Here is a 14,436-nt window from a genome sequence, read left to right as displayed (position 1 = left end):
CTCCAGATCCGAATTTACCGTGGACGATTTTCACGGGCTTTCGACTAGTCGATTCGAACCGTCCAGACCGCAATGGACGCGTTCGCTCGGTGAGAAACGTTCGCGTTATCGAGAAGGTGAACTCGTTGCGGAAAATCGTAGGAATCGCGACGAAAAGTCGCGTCGTTGGAAGATTAACGCGAAAGGGCACGTTCGAGAGTTTTATTGGGTTACCGTTCGAAGCGGTCGTCCCACTCGGTATGTAAGAGGGATTGGCACAGATTTTTCCAAGGTTTAAAGCCGGGACAATTTATCGTTCGATCGATGAAAAAGAAGGCCGGACAAATCAACCGTAACAGGGAATAAAAGTATCGAGAAGGCTTCGGGCGTTCGTAAATGCCATCCGAGAGCATTACAAATTTGAACGATTTCTGGGTGAATCGGAACCGATTCGCGATCGCTGGAGAGTGTGTGAGAATGAACGAATAAATTTGGTCAAATCGTCTGTCGAAGGAACTCTTTATTGTACGCGCATCGTCGAGTTGTATACAATCGCATTCATTCGCAATCTTAAGACACACGCGCATCGCTTCGTCTAATAATACTGTGGCGGAGGTTGTTACAGTTGGTGTGGATATTAAAATTATCTACTAATTAAATAGAGCAACGTTATAAATAAATTATAGGCTCGCTTAGTCTACCGATTAAATTATATTACTCGCGCGGTCGAGAACGATCACGGTCCGTGGTACGCGGGGTCGTTTCGGTTCGCGTGGCGTCGCGCCGCGTCGCGCCGCGTCGCGTCGCGTCGCGTCGTTCGAGGCACGGTACTCGAGGTTCGGTGCTCGAACGTCGGGACGAGGCGGTTCGTCGATAAAACGCGCGATCGTCGAATCCGGGCGCTGGATCGACTCGTTACCGTTGTTCATCGCGTCCGCTTTCGAACGTTTTACCGATTACGAGGTCGATCGATCGCGAAATCCGGCGCGTGGGTGTTCCCCGGGGCGAAACGGGGCTATTCGATCGTCGATTAATTTTTCTCGGTCGACCGGTATTCATCCTCTTAGGCGATTAAAATGTCGTGATTCTCAACTACGGGTTAACGACCGAAGTTGTAATCAGATTGTATCGGGAACACCGAGTTCGTACCGTGATCCGATTTAATCCGTGTATCGAGGGTTATTACACGCGATCGTTAATCCGGGCGCGGTGTACGATCCGTGCGCGCGCATACGCGCCGTTTTGTCGTCCGCGACGAAAGATTCGATTATCGTCGGGAATCACCACCGCGTGTCCCGTTTCCTCGCTTCGTCGCGTCCCTCGAGCGAGATCGAACGATCCGTTTCCGTCGTATTGTTCACTTGCAAACGGTGATCCATTCTTCCACCGTGCAGTTCTGACACCGGACGAAGCAACACCAATGAAACTTGCATTTACACCTCTCGACGCGTCGTTGCCTTACCACGTTGTAACCGCGGCCGCAACAGAGGCTCCCGCAACCGTCACCGCCCGAGCTGGTCTTGTTGCATCTGCGACCAGCGGTGCCCGGTATATCCGCCGCTGGATCCCTCTCGCAGAAATTCGGGGACTTTTGGTAATAGAAGAGCTGCTTGGCGAGATCCCTCGGTCTCCTTTTTCGTCCACCGGCGCCGCCTCCACGGTGCTTCCTCTGCCTCTGACGATCGGGCCTCCTTCTCCGCGATCCACGGACTCTGGTCAACGGTGTCACGCTGCCCAGGTTGCTCTGCGCGACCAGCACCGCGTTACGGAAACGATCCTTGAGCGTTTTCCCGACTATCCGGAAGTCGGGCGCCACCTTCCAGCAGGTCTTGAGCTCGCAGGAACCCGACATACCGTGGCACTTGCAGCGCACTTGCATGTTGCTCGCCACCGCCTGAAATCCGATCGATCGATTGGCGTATCGATCCTCTGCGTGTATCATTCGTGGAAGGAGGAGGTGAAACGACCGCGTGCCGTACGCGGCGGAAGAAACTGCGCGACGATTCCCCGCGGAGCGGATCTCGTATACGTGTACCACCGTTTCGACGCCTGAAGACGCGCGCGCGCGTGCTCTCGCTCTCTCGCTCGCGCGGAATGGTCAAGAGTCGCGCGCGCGAACAGCGATAGAAGAGAAAGGGGGCAATTTCTTTTAGACAAAGAGGTGTCGCGCACCAAACGGTTAATGAGTCTACGGCTGGGTGGTCCAGCCCCGGGCTTCGTCTTAATAACGTCGAGGCGAGACCGAGCGTGAAGAGGCGTACGGAGGAGAGGAACGGACTCGGCTCGGTTGCTCTCCTACTCCTCTCCGTCCCTATTCGCCGCCTCCTTCTTCTCACTTGCTCTCCGACCGACCCCGTCTTTCTTTTCGCGACGACCACGGAACCGGGTGGATCGCCGTTAAAACCCGAACGGATCCACGGACATTGGATTTCCACTGGACATTGATTATTTATCGCGAACGAGAGCAAGAACCGAAGGGAAGATCTTCGTACGGCTCTCTTTAAGCGTCGACGACAAAATCGGTCGTTGAAACGCGAACGAAAGGGCTGTCGGCGACGAAACGAGCAACGATCGTCCAGGAAAGAGGACGTTTTTCGCAGGGAGACAACGTTACGCGTTCTATCGCGTCGACTACGCAACCAAGATCACAGTTGAAACGCGAAGAACCAGGCGAACGCAACGAGCTGCGATACAGGGAACGCGTATTGTCGCGAGATAGGTAAAGAGACAGAGAGAGAAAGTGTGTGTGTGTGCGTGTGAACGAAAAAAGAAAAAGATCGATGAAACGGCTTACCAAGCGGCCAGCTTGATTGTTGTGGAGATTGACCGTCGACTGTATATCCCCGGCCCTCTCGCGCGTGTCTAGGAACTGTCTCGAGAACTCCATGCCGTAGTCGAGGTTGTGAGAGCAGCCGCCCCACTTCCATTGGGTGCCCCTGGCCTTGGCAGGCGGCTTACCCTTGTAGCTCGTCGGGTCGCATCCGCAGGAGAGCAGCCGACCCATGCTGCACGCGCGGGCCACGCTGTGCGCCACCCCAGCCGCCGAAATCGCGAACGCGAACGCGGTCTCTCTGTAACCTGAAACGAACCGATTGCACGTGACTAGAGATAACCACGCGACGATGAATCCGCGCGAACTTTACCGATCGAAGTGCTCCTCGATCGTTCTCCAGGAAGATCGATTCTTCTTCCTCCAAGGGAGTGGCGAGTTCGCGAGTCACTCGAGCTTCGAGATTTTTCGCGGGCAAGTCGCAACGCGAGGGACACTAGGGGAGGATACGATCGAGGTTCGCGAGAATTTTAGCGAATGGGATCCTCGACAGGGTACGAGTCGAATGTCTATCCGTGAACGGGTGTACTCGCGACTCCAGGTCTCGGAGATCGGCACATTTTTCGTGCGCGCGCGATCGCATTACGAACGAGGGAGAATCGCGAGAGGAGAGGGTACGATCGAGACACGCGGACCGGTTAGCAAATTGCTGCTCGTCCACGGTGACGCCACCGGTCCACGGACGAGAGTAATATACGCAACGCATCGCGACAGCGGCGATCGCGTTCGTCGTTTCTCTCGCGAGCGAGGAGAACGCGAAGGCAGCGGGACACCGTGGAGCCGGGCTTCCGTAGAAGGAGCTCCGGTAGCGAGCCCCGACGGATCGTTCGACGGATCGGCCGACAGACAGCCATCAGACGAAGTTCAGAGGTAGATTATTCAGCCGTCCGTCAAAACAAAGCGTGGCCATCAGCAGCGGCGGCCGGCGGGCATCCATTGACTGCATGTATAAACGATCGCTCGGTGGGGTTCCCGAAGACGCAATGCCAAACTCTGACCACGGTCACCGCGTCTTTGCAGGGGTTTACGCAGCTCCATCGAGCCCTGCCTTCACCGCGACGTCGATTCTCGAAACGTTCGGATCTCTGGGCCCGTACGCCCGCTGGACTGCCCTCGAAACTGGTGTTCTGCTTTCCAATTCCTACGCGTAACAATTAACGCGTACCGAGGAACGTTCCGTGGGAAACGCACGAGTACTCGAGGGATCGACGTTACTCGAGGGTGGACTTTGATCCTTGGTCGCGCGCTCACCGTGTCCAGAGTTCGACGATGGGAACGCCGATCGTGGAACGACGATCGTGGAACGACGATCGTTAACCGATCCGAGATAGAATTTGGAAACTCGTCGATCGAGGCGCAAGAGGCTCGGACCGGACCATTTCGATAAGTAATGCGACGTCAAACGCACTTTTTCTTCGGTACCTCCAAGGTCTCTCGTCTCCGAAGCGTCGCTGGAGTCGGATTGACGAATGACCGATCGTCAAACCGCAATGGTGGCTGTCAACTTACAAACGATACGACACACGACTGCCCGCGGGCATCGGAATACGCGGCCCGAACTGTCCCTTTCTCCCGCGACTGCTCGACAATGCCCACACATTACTCTACCCCTCCCTCCCTCCCGCCCTCTGGTCCCCCGCCATGGACGGGGCTACTCCAATCCACGGATACCGGGCGGTATTTGCAGTATTCATGAGAGCGAGATACCGGGGAGACGCGCTAAAGGCACATTCGAAAGGATTTGTGGTATTCGTTCTCGACACCCGATGAGGCACTGCTTGGCTGTCGTCGTCCTCTTCGTCGTCGTCGTCGTTGTCGTTCGATTCCAACCACCGTCGCCTCTTCGACGATCGTCCCTTTTGTTCCTCTCGTTTCGAATCCGTGTTTCGCCGGGAACTTTCCAACGAGTCCCCTTAATTTCGTCCATGGTTCGATTCGGGCGCGAAAGAGTATCCTCGGATATCAATGAGAGCACCGTATCGCGATTTCGTCGGTGTTTCGCTCGGAACGTCTCCTTTTACCACGGGGGATATTCCGGCGGTAAAGATTCGTTCGGTGTTCTCGTCGTATCCGCGGACGGAGAGCGATCGACAGGACGAGCCGCTTCGGCGAGCGAGATTGGACAGCCGGTGGTCGATTACGTCGCCCTTCGTCGATCGTACGAAACACGGCGACGTTAAAGAGTTCCGAGGCTCGCCACTGGCTCGCCCGGGGATCGAGGAGATTTTTTGGAGATCGCTGCCTCGATAAAAACGTCGACGACGCGGACCGATCGAGGGGTTCCCGTCGCGGTTACCCCCTTCCACCCACCCCACCTCGTGTATTCCGGAGCGTTCGGAAGCGGGCGATATCGCCTGCTCCGTTTCGGAGGATGATAACCTTCCTCGTGCGCCGGAGGACCGGCATCCGAGAGACGAAAGGGAACGAAAACACAGCTCTTTATATGGCCTCGCGGTGGGAGGGGTTGCTGAAAGCTTACGCTTTATACGGCTATTGGCAGCAACTGTTTTATAATGCAGATAGCTGCTGGAGGGCTGCTGCTGCTACCGCGACTGCCGTTGCTGCTGCTGCTGCTGCTGCTACTGCCCGATGGTAAGAGGAGCACCGGGGACTCGTAATAAATCCTCCACGGGGAGTTGTACGTCTCTTCTCTTGGACAGTGGAGAGAAACCGAGGTAGCAGAGGAAAGAGAGAGGACCGAGGCCGAGGTGCGCGGAGGGCCACACAGCCTCTTTACTCTTCGGCCCTTGACGCGGGAACGCGGTGACGGATGGCGCGCAGAGCTTGCCCCGCTACCCTGTGTCAAGCCCAAATCACTGTTTAGATAACTCAATAGATAGCGCGCCGGGTACGCGCTCGCTAACGTCCACGGGAGCGTGCGCCTTCTTCTTTTCGTTCGCCGAGGGGCCAACCTCGACGCTCCTCTTATCCCTTCGTAGACGGGTTTTCGAATTAAAGAGACCTTCGCGATGCTCCCTGGTTCCCAGCGTTGCGCGATAAGCGCGGATCGTCCGTTAGATTTTTCTCGAAGAAAGAGAACGCGTTGCGTTTCGGGGACGATTCGAAAGCCAAGGAAGACGACGATCTCCTCGTCTTTTGAATTTGGACAAGTTTCGTTGCAAGTGTAGCGAAAAATTGTCGCCTTTACGAGCGACGGAACCGACTGTCGGCGTACGTCGCGAGTAAGCGAAAATGTCGGGCACCGCGTCCCGTAGTAGGTCGCCTTGTGCGGGCCTTTCGGACGTGCCGGGAGTGGAGGAAGGTAGGGTAGACAGCGAGGTACGGAGGGTGGAGGGGGCGAGGACCGTTTCGTGTACATTTCATAATACATTAAGTCGTTTTGCCGAGGTTTAACGAATACGTGGCAAAAGAGACGGGGAATCGAGGTGGGGAACTCGTCGGGGCCGGGCAGCGGGGAAGAGAATGGAAGAAGGAGCAACGAGAGGGCAGGAGGACCGTGTCCGAGAGATTTAACGACGCGCGTTCTCTTCGAGATACGCAGCCAGCACGAATTTGACACGGTGGATTTCTCGAACGACCGCGGACCCTCACCCCGGGCCACCGATGTCGTCCTTAAAATGCCGCGCGGAACCGTTGGTAATGGCGAAGCACGGCCCGTTTCTCGGAAGCTGCTGCCCTCTGACTTCGGTGTCGAACTCGGAACGAAGCGGATCGAGCGTTCCCCGCTCGGAGGATCGGTCCGATCGAGCTCGAACGGTTTCGTCGACGGTGAGGAATAATCGGTGAACGGGCCCGTCGAACGACGTCGTTGCGGTGGTTCTTCTTCGAAATAACCGGAGGGTGTGGAGGGGGGAAAAGAGTCGTGGAATCGACACCTCTTCTTTGACCGGTGAGCGAAAGAAGGTGTACCGATCCACGGAGACAGATAACGGGCGGAGACAGACGTGGCGGGCACCGAGAGATCGTGGCTACGGACGGAGGACGATGTTAAGCTTTCAGGTCAGGTGCGCTCGATGTCGCGCTCTCGCGCACTCGTCCGACACGATATATGTTTCCTCTTTCGACGCACGTACGCGCCACGACGAATTTATATGTCACACTGGAATAGGACAGCCGAGGGGGCAATCTCTTCTCTTCTCGTCTCGGCCGGTCGTCCCCCGGTCTTCCTTTCTCTCACGGATTTGGGACAGGTTCTCGGAGCTGGCCCGCAACCGAGCCGGAGAGCCGCGCGCACACCGTATTCTGATTTAAGGAAGCGCGCACCGTCTCTCGCCTACGCCGACTTCGTCGACGTCAACGACGTCGTAAAAGATTTCACCTTTCCTTCGTCCAACTCCCCTACCACCGTTCCTACCGCGAGGACCGGTGAAACCGAGACCGTGTTCCCGTGTTTCGCGTCCGTTTCGACGTTTCTCGACTCTTTCCTCCAGTTTCGTTTCGTTTCGTTCACTTTTTCATCTCTTTTCCGTACCGCGTCGCGACCCGCTCGGTCTTACCTCGTTGGAGAAGAACGCTGCTCTGCTGTGTACGGCTGCTGGGCGTCAGGGACGAACAGTTCCACCTGTGCCACGCGAACTGATGCTGACACTCCGATATGGCCATTTGCAGGCCCTTGATCGCGGCCACCGTCACGTCCGGATTTCTGTGGCATAGCTCGCGTTGCTCCTTCGACAGGCCCGGAATAATGCCTTTGCAAACCACGGCATTCCCGCTCGCCCAATCGTCCACGGAGTTGCTCATTAAGCAGGTCGCGCTGCGAATCAAACGAAATTTTACCAATTAAAGTTCTCCGGTCGGAGCCGGGCGAGCGAGCGCGTTCCCCGCGGGGCTTTTCCCACGGGAGCGCACGCGTTCTCGATCGCTTTGAGTGATTTTGCTTCCAGGGAATTCAACCGGGAGACATTCCTCGTACTCGCGGCCACGATCTCCTTCCGAACCCTTCCTCGCGCCCCTCGCGCACCGGTGCTCCCCTTTACCGCGCCGCGCGGGGACCAACGGTTATCGAATTCCCGATCGCGAGCGCGGCTGCTTTCGGATTCATCGCCGATTAAAGGAACACCGTGCCTTTAAGTAGCCCCGCCACGCCTTCGACGTTTCCACAAACCCGGGGCCGCGAAAGGTTTTTTGCATCGGGCCGCGAGCAATCGAACGGTAAACTCGAAACCAACGGATCGACGATGTTTCCGTCGTCCTCGTCGTCGAATCGAATCGTTACTCGAAGAGAAAGAGAGAGAGTTGAGTCCTCGCGCGGAGGAGTCGTCGATAAATTCCACGAGGACGAGGAGCCGGCTGCAGCCGTGCACTTTAACGCGCGTGTGCATCTTGCGCGCGTCTGCTTTCCTTTGGACAATTTTACGAGGCCGGGGTCGAAAGGTGCGATAGCTCTCAAAGAGCCGCTCGAATATATCCGTTCGCCTCTTTCCTCTGTTCGTGTTCCCTTACCCGCCGCCTCCGCCGCTCCCCGTTACCCTTTTTCCAGCCCCTGTCTGTTGCCCTCTCGCATCGTCGGCGATAACGTTATTCGTCTCTCGGAAGAAGAGCTCTTAAACCGCTATCTTAAGCGACAGCTTCTGCCTAATGGCGGCGCATTACGCCGTACCGGGTGTTAATTAATTTTCAGACGGTGGGGACGAAAGCAACGCCGCCCGGGGGAAGCATACGCGAGGGGGCATCGAAAATCACCGCCTCGATGTTCCGATTCGCCCTTTCATTCCAAGCAACGCACGGACGGATACCGAGAAACGGATCGAAACGCGTTCATTCGTATTTTTTTACGAACAAATAATCCGTAAGACCGATCGTGCGTTGGTGTTCTTTTCGCGAGAAAGGTTTCTCGTTCTCTCGTCGATTCTCGCGTTACTTTTAACCGTTCTTGCGTCAACGAGACAGGAATAACCGCGACGGTAGAAAAAGCGATCGACTTTCCGCAAAATCTCGACGGTCGTTTGTTCGTTGGGTAAAATTGAAGCTTCCGAGAGTGGTTCGCGGGACGGTCGAGGGACGAGGTTGTCGTTGGTCGACGGGCGGAGAGATTTCGGCACCGTGGTCGCGAGGCTCGTTTATTTTGCTCGCGGGTCGAGCAGGCATGGTCAATTTTCTTGGGGAGTGGGTCGCCCCGCGGTCCTTCGAGGCCTCGGAGGATGTGTCACGGACGGGTGCAAGATTCTCGGTGGGTCGGGTGGTTATCTGCGGGTACAAATTAGCCGACGAGCTTCTCCTAAAGTAAAAGCTGTGTATAGCACCCGCGCGAACGAGGAAAAGAGAGAAACGAGAGATATAAAGGGATCTCGGGGACAAAAGGGAGAAAAGGAACGAGGAGGAGCGTATACGGGGGACGAGGACGAACGCGGCGAAGGTCCTGGCCGAGTCGGTTTCTGCGTAGTGTGGGAAAGGAACGGCGGAGGTGGACCAAGATTTTAGGGTCGCGGAGGTTATTGAGGGCTCCCATTACCGATACACCGTTGCATCGCTGCTATCTTTCGCGCTATTGATGATCTACCGAAAGCAGATTAATGATCTCAACTCCGCGAAACAAATTACCGAAGACATCGCGTACCTGTGGAAGTCGGACCGCGTCGACGTAGGATTCCCGAGTCGTTTCTTCGCCTCCCCGTTGCTTCGCGGTTCTTTCTCGTCGTTGGCGATCCTCGGTCTCGTTTTTTCCTCGCGTCGCGCGATCGTTTCACCGATCGGGTCACGCCGGATAGACCGCGTTCGTCGCGCGCGCGAAACGTATCGAGCGATCCCATTAGCGAGACGGTTTTCGCGGAGGCGATAAAACTCGAGTCTCTCGCATCGGATCGAGTTCGTTGCTCGTAACGTGGGGGCAACGAGAAACGATCGCGGGACCGCGAAAACGATCTCGACGTTGAAATCCACGATCGAGTTCGATTCGCGACGACCTTTTCCATTTACATTTTCGTCGCGAGGGTAACGCGCGAACGAGCTATCAAAGGTGTTTACGATCCACGGGCCGTAATGTCTCTCCCCACCCGTGGAGAATTTCGCTACGTCGCACGACTCGGTGTACCGTTTGCGTTTCATCGCGGCTCGTCCCGATCGTTTTCGACGCAGTATCAAACGGACCGTCGGCTCGTATTTATACAATTCGGAACGGAACCGTCGCGGACGAAGGTAATTATAGGCTTGTTTAATCCGTAGCAGGAAGTTGTTTATCCGTTGACCGATTGTATATTAAAAGCGACCACGTTGCTCGCGGATGATCTAATCGCGCGCCGTGAAAACGATACCTACGAGATCTCGTTCTCGTATCGCCGAATCCGATTCTCCGAACTCGTGGGAAATCGTCGGGCGGATCGAAGGTCGACGACGACCCGGGTATCGCGCGACCAGCATTTTTGCAACGATCCAACGGGTGGCCGAAGAATCCAACATGGCGACGGGACTGCGCGTGTTTTATTTAACTCGTTCGCGAGCAAACACGAGCCAAAGAGAAAGAGAGAGAGAGATATCACGGAATTTGTCGAGGAACGGAGAGAGATCGAGAAAGAGAGAAAGAGAGACAGATTGCGAGCGAGCCGCGAGAATTCCAAGGTACGGAGATCGAATCCCGGTTGTTCCCTCGTCGGATGATCGCGCGGCGGGATCGGCTCGGCTCGACTCGGCTCCGGATGGTCGTTGTCGCGGCGTTTCGCGGCCGATTCGCGAGCGAGTACGCGCGGAAGCCGTCGAAGCGACGACGAGGAACGACGCGAGCAGCCCGAGAAAGACGAGTCCTATTCGGTGAACCGGAATCGGTGCACCGGCCGGCGTCGGGGTGCTAAGCGCTCGTGTCGCGCAAACTGGTTTATCGACCGTTACATCACGGGAATTATTCGATGCCGTAATTCAATGCTGTTCCGTAAATACGGCCGAAGCGCGGAGCAGCACGCGCGAACGCGAGCAGGGAGCGCGAGTGCGAGCTGGCGAGTGCGAGTGCACGCGAGCGGCGCGAGGCGCGAGGCGCGAGGCGCGAGGCGCGCGGCGTTGTCGGTGCGCGTACGGCCTTGTTCCCGGATGCTGTTTGTAATTATTTACGAGGAGCCGCCGCGTGGGCACGAAGGAGAGTATGTCGGGGGCTCCGTCGTGGTCGGACGCGGAGGACGTCCGTGTACGCCTCCGACGCGCTCGTATCTCCGAGAGACGCAACATTGTCGCAAGATAGTCGACGGAATGTTTACCCTTCCATCGAGCGAGACGAGGAGCGCCCGCGAATCGTGTTCTCGGAACGGATGACGAGCGCGTGGAATTTAACGCGATTCTCGGTACCGAAGCGTCGCTCGGCTCGACTCGACTCGACTCGACTCGACTCGACTCGACTCGACTGAATTCGAGTCGACTCGAGTGCGGTGAGTTTCCTCTCGGAAAAGCCGAGAGTAATTTTCGCGCGGTCCCAAAGAACGTTACTCGCGCGAAACGAACCGGGACCGGACCGTCCGGCCCGATTCTTCGACGAAAGAAAGATTCGATTAGAGCGTGCAGGGCCGTGTTCGGAGCGCAGCAAGATCGGGGAGGGCATAATGAAGATCGCAGCGGGATCGTTCGTTGTTCGTGCCACGGAGCCGGTTGAAAGGGCCTATTTGCACTCCGTCATTGTGCTCGGCTCCGGAGCCGTCGATGCGACCGCCGCCTCGACGAAGCGTCTCTATTGACAGATTCTTTCCGCAAGAGGCGGAAAGAGAGAGGAGCCGGGAGAAAACGAGCTGGAGAAACGAAAGGGAGTCGGTCGCGGCACCGCGTCGCGCTCGTAAATTTTTCTCAACGAAATTGGACACGACGTTTTGCGCCCGTGACTCGGTTCCACGTTGCTCTATTCTTCGGACGTAGGTTCTCTCGATCGTCGCGGTTCGGTTTCGATGGTCCGGTTGCTCGTTGGCTCGGCTGCGGGTTCTCGAGCCGCGGAAAACGGATAAAACGTGTCCGAAACCCGAGCCCCGGCGATTCGCGAGCGACGAGAACCCGGCGAACGTTTGTTCGTTGGGCAGGTGGGAACGCGCTCGGTAGGAAATTCCGCGATTTCTCGGGCTTCGAGCGACCGCCGAAGAACGCGACGATATCGTCGAATTAAAGGTCGATACACCGTTCTATTCGTTCCCGGTGCGAGATAAAATGGCCGCCTCGCGGCGATTTAAATTCCGGGAACGTATCTCGGACGTTGAACGGGGACGATCGTCGCGCGACGAGTATCGCGGTGACGCGAGTCGTTGGACGGATCCGGTCCAATTAAAATGATCGCGTTGATAAATAAACGCGGTTCGTTCGTCGACGGGTGCGAGAAACGGGGAAGGAACGGACGTACGCGTACGAGAGGAAGGATCTAGGCGTGTGGTACTCACCGACGATTCTCGATGAGAATCAGCAACAGGGCGATGGTGGGCCCGATTCGCGCGTAGATCCTAGACGGTGGTCCTTCGTAGACGCGTCCTGATCGAGAAGGAGGCATCCTGTCATCGCCCCGAGGACGTCTCTTATTCTTTGCGCGGTTTGCCCACTTTAAAAGAGTCGAGTGCGACCCCTCGTCCAGGGCTGCACACCCCTAGCACCCGAACGGAAGGACCCCTCGCTCGAGAGACGATGCCGCCCGCGTCTCGTTTTCTTTCTCTCTGTTTCTGTACGGTGTATTTTCTTTTTTTTCTTTTTCCGAATCCCTCTCCTACTCTTCGTCTCTCGTCTCCGGCGCGGTGCCTGTGATCAGCAGCCTGGCACGCGTCGAGGACTCCTCCTCGCCCCGGGCACCGGCGCTTCTGCTTTGACGTTCCGTACGATTCGAGAGCTTCCAGTTTCGCCGCTTCGAGGGGTCGCTGCGAAACACTACCCCGGGACACAATATCCTCGATGACGATCGAACGGTTCGTCGACCGACCGTCGTCGACGTAGATTTCCACCCCGTCTCTGCTCCGCTCCTCTTCACCGGTACCGCGTTCGGTATATTTCAGCGTAGGTTTCACCGACCGTCGGAACCCGTGCGCGTCCTGGTCGACGCGCGCTCGACGGAGGAGCGAGCCGCGTTCGGTCTTGTCGTCTTCTCGTCTTCTCGTCTTCTCTCGTCTTCTCTCGTCTTCTCGTCTTCTCGTCTTCTCGTCTTCCCGTCTTCTCGTCTTTGGACGAAAGAAGAGTGGCCGGTGTTCCGTCGAGACTCTCGTTCCCTCCTCCCGGAGGATACTCGGGCGTCCTTCTCGAGCGGGTACTTCACTGACACTGCGCTCGTCGCGGTCGTTGCACCGATTCGCGGTCGGCGTGAAACATTTTCGCGCGACTCGATCGTTCCTCCGGTGGTCGATCGCGTACCGTATCTCGTATTCGAAGCACAGTTCGTTCCGGGGTCAGAGGATGGCTCGTTTTATCCACGGCCGGGCACGTAAACGCGCGTCGCGGCACCCTCGCGCGCCGCGTTCGGTCCCAGGTATCGCGACATTCTGTCCGTCGTCCTTGCACCCTCCACGGCGTCGAGACCGGTCGGTCGGCGTTTCTTTCGCTCGGCTCGCTGCTGCTCCCGATTTCGTAGCGCGGAACGCGGTGGAGCGGGCGCGAATGCCTCGCGGAGGAAACGGAGGAAGACCGACGCGGGACGGCTCCGGTACTTCCGGTGTGTGCGCGCGTTCACGGCGAAGTGTCAAGCTCAAATAAAAGAAAAGTCGCCCTCCGGGATCTCTTACTCCTCCCACGCACACATCCCCCTCCTTCGGCTCGTGTTCCTCTTCCACCGTTGGTCTCGTTCCGTCTTTCTCTCCCTCTCGCGCGCGTAACCACCGCGGCTATCGTTTCGTCGTGCGAACGGTCGAACAGCGAACTTACTCGCCGCGGTCGCGTCGCGACGCCGACGGCGACGAGGACCAGCGGTCGACCGGTCGGCTCCCTGCCCGTCGAGAAGAAACGTCGCGACGATCCTCGTCAACGATCGCGATCGAATCGGATCGAATCGAATCGAATCGAACGGGGTCGAAGGTCGCGCGACGGCCGACGCGCGCGGGGAGAGCGACCGCGAAGACGAAACGGGAAAGAGGGACGAGCACCACGGGGTGAAAAAGGGGAGGAAAGCACGGACGAAGAAGAGGAGAGAGGAGGAAAAGAACCGCGGCGTTCGCCGGGAGGACGATCGGAGGAAGACCGGTGGCGGCGGCGGAGGGTGGTGAAATAAGAACGGAGAGAGGGACGGAGGGACGGAGGGCGGAAGGGAGGGCCGGGACGGAGAGAGCGAGAGAGAAGCTCGCTACCGATAAACCGAGAGACCCACCGTCGCGAGCCGAGACGGCCGAGAGAAGAGGATTCGCGAGAAAGAGAGCCGGGCGCGCGGTAGGGCCGAGACGCTATCACTTCCGTCGTCCCCGTGTTTCCGCGTTCGTTGTCCCGACACGCTACTGCGAGCCGAAGAAGAGATGGACAGAATCTGATGATTCCACCTCCGTTCAAGCCCGACGAGGAGCTGTCAGGGAGATCGGTCTGTCTATGATGAACTCGGTGCGCAGTGCGCGGCTACGGGGGCCCTCCTCGCCCTCCCATAGGGAGAGAAAGGAGAGATAGGGAGCGGTAGGCACGAAGGAACCAACTACCCCCCCACCATAGCCACCACCATCCGGACACGACCACCACCACCGTCGGCCACCACCCTGAGATTCGAACCGTGCGACGAGGACGGACGATCGCGAGGCGAAACCACGAACGAGGAT

At 57.4% G+C, this 14,436-nt stretch overlaps 2 protein-coding genes across 2 annotated transcripts in view; one reads left to right on the top strand and one right to left on the bottom strand.

Annotated features, from left to right (window-relative positions):
• Positions 1–14,436, top strand: part of LOC143152111 (protein Wnt-6-like) — an 82,129-nt gene that overhangs the window by 24,839 nt on the left and 42,854 nt on the right. The window lies entirely within an intron of this gene.
• Wnt10 (Wnt oncogene analog 10) lies at positions 1,100–12,663 on the bottom strand. The gene is made up of 4 exons (XM_076321842.1): positions 12,106–12,663; positions 7,267–7,523; positions 2,774–3,057; positions 1,100–1,873 (listed from the first exon to the last, which is right to left on the bottom strand). Exons 1-4 carry the CDS (start codon positions 12,210–12,212, stop codon positions 1,337–1,339), a joined length of 1,185 nt encoding a protein of 394 aa, XP_076177957.1. The 5' UTR covers positions 12,213–12,663; the 3' UTR covers positions 1,100–1,336.

This window comes from Ptiloglossa arizonensis, chromosome 10, assembly GCF_051014685.1.
Source record: "Ptiloglossa arizonensis isolate GNS036 chromosome 10, iyPtiAriz1_principal, whole genome shotgun sequence".
Classification (NCBI taxonomy): domain Eukaryota; kingdom Metazoa; phylum Arthropoda; class Insecta; order Hymenoptera; family Colletidae; genus Ptiloglossa; species Ptiloglossa arizonensis.
This window is presented reverse-complemented; position numbering and strand designations above follow the sequence as displayed.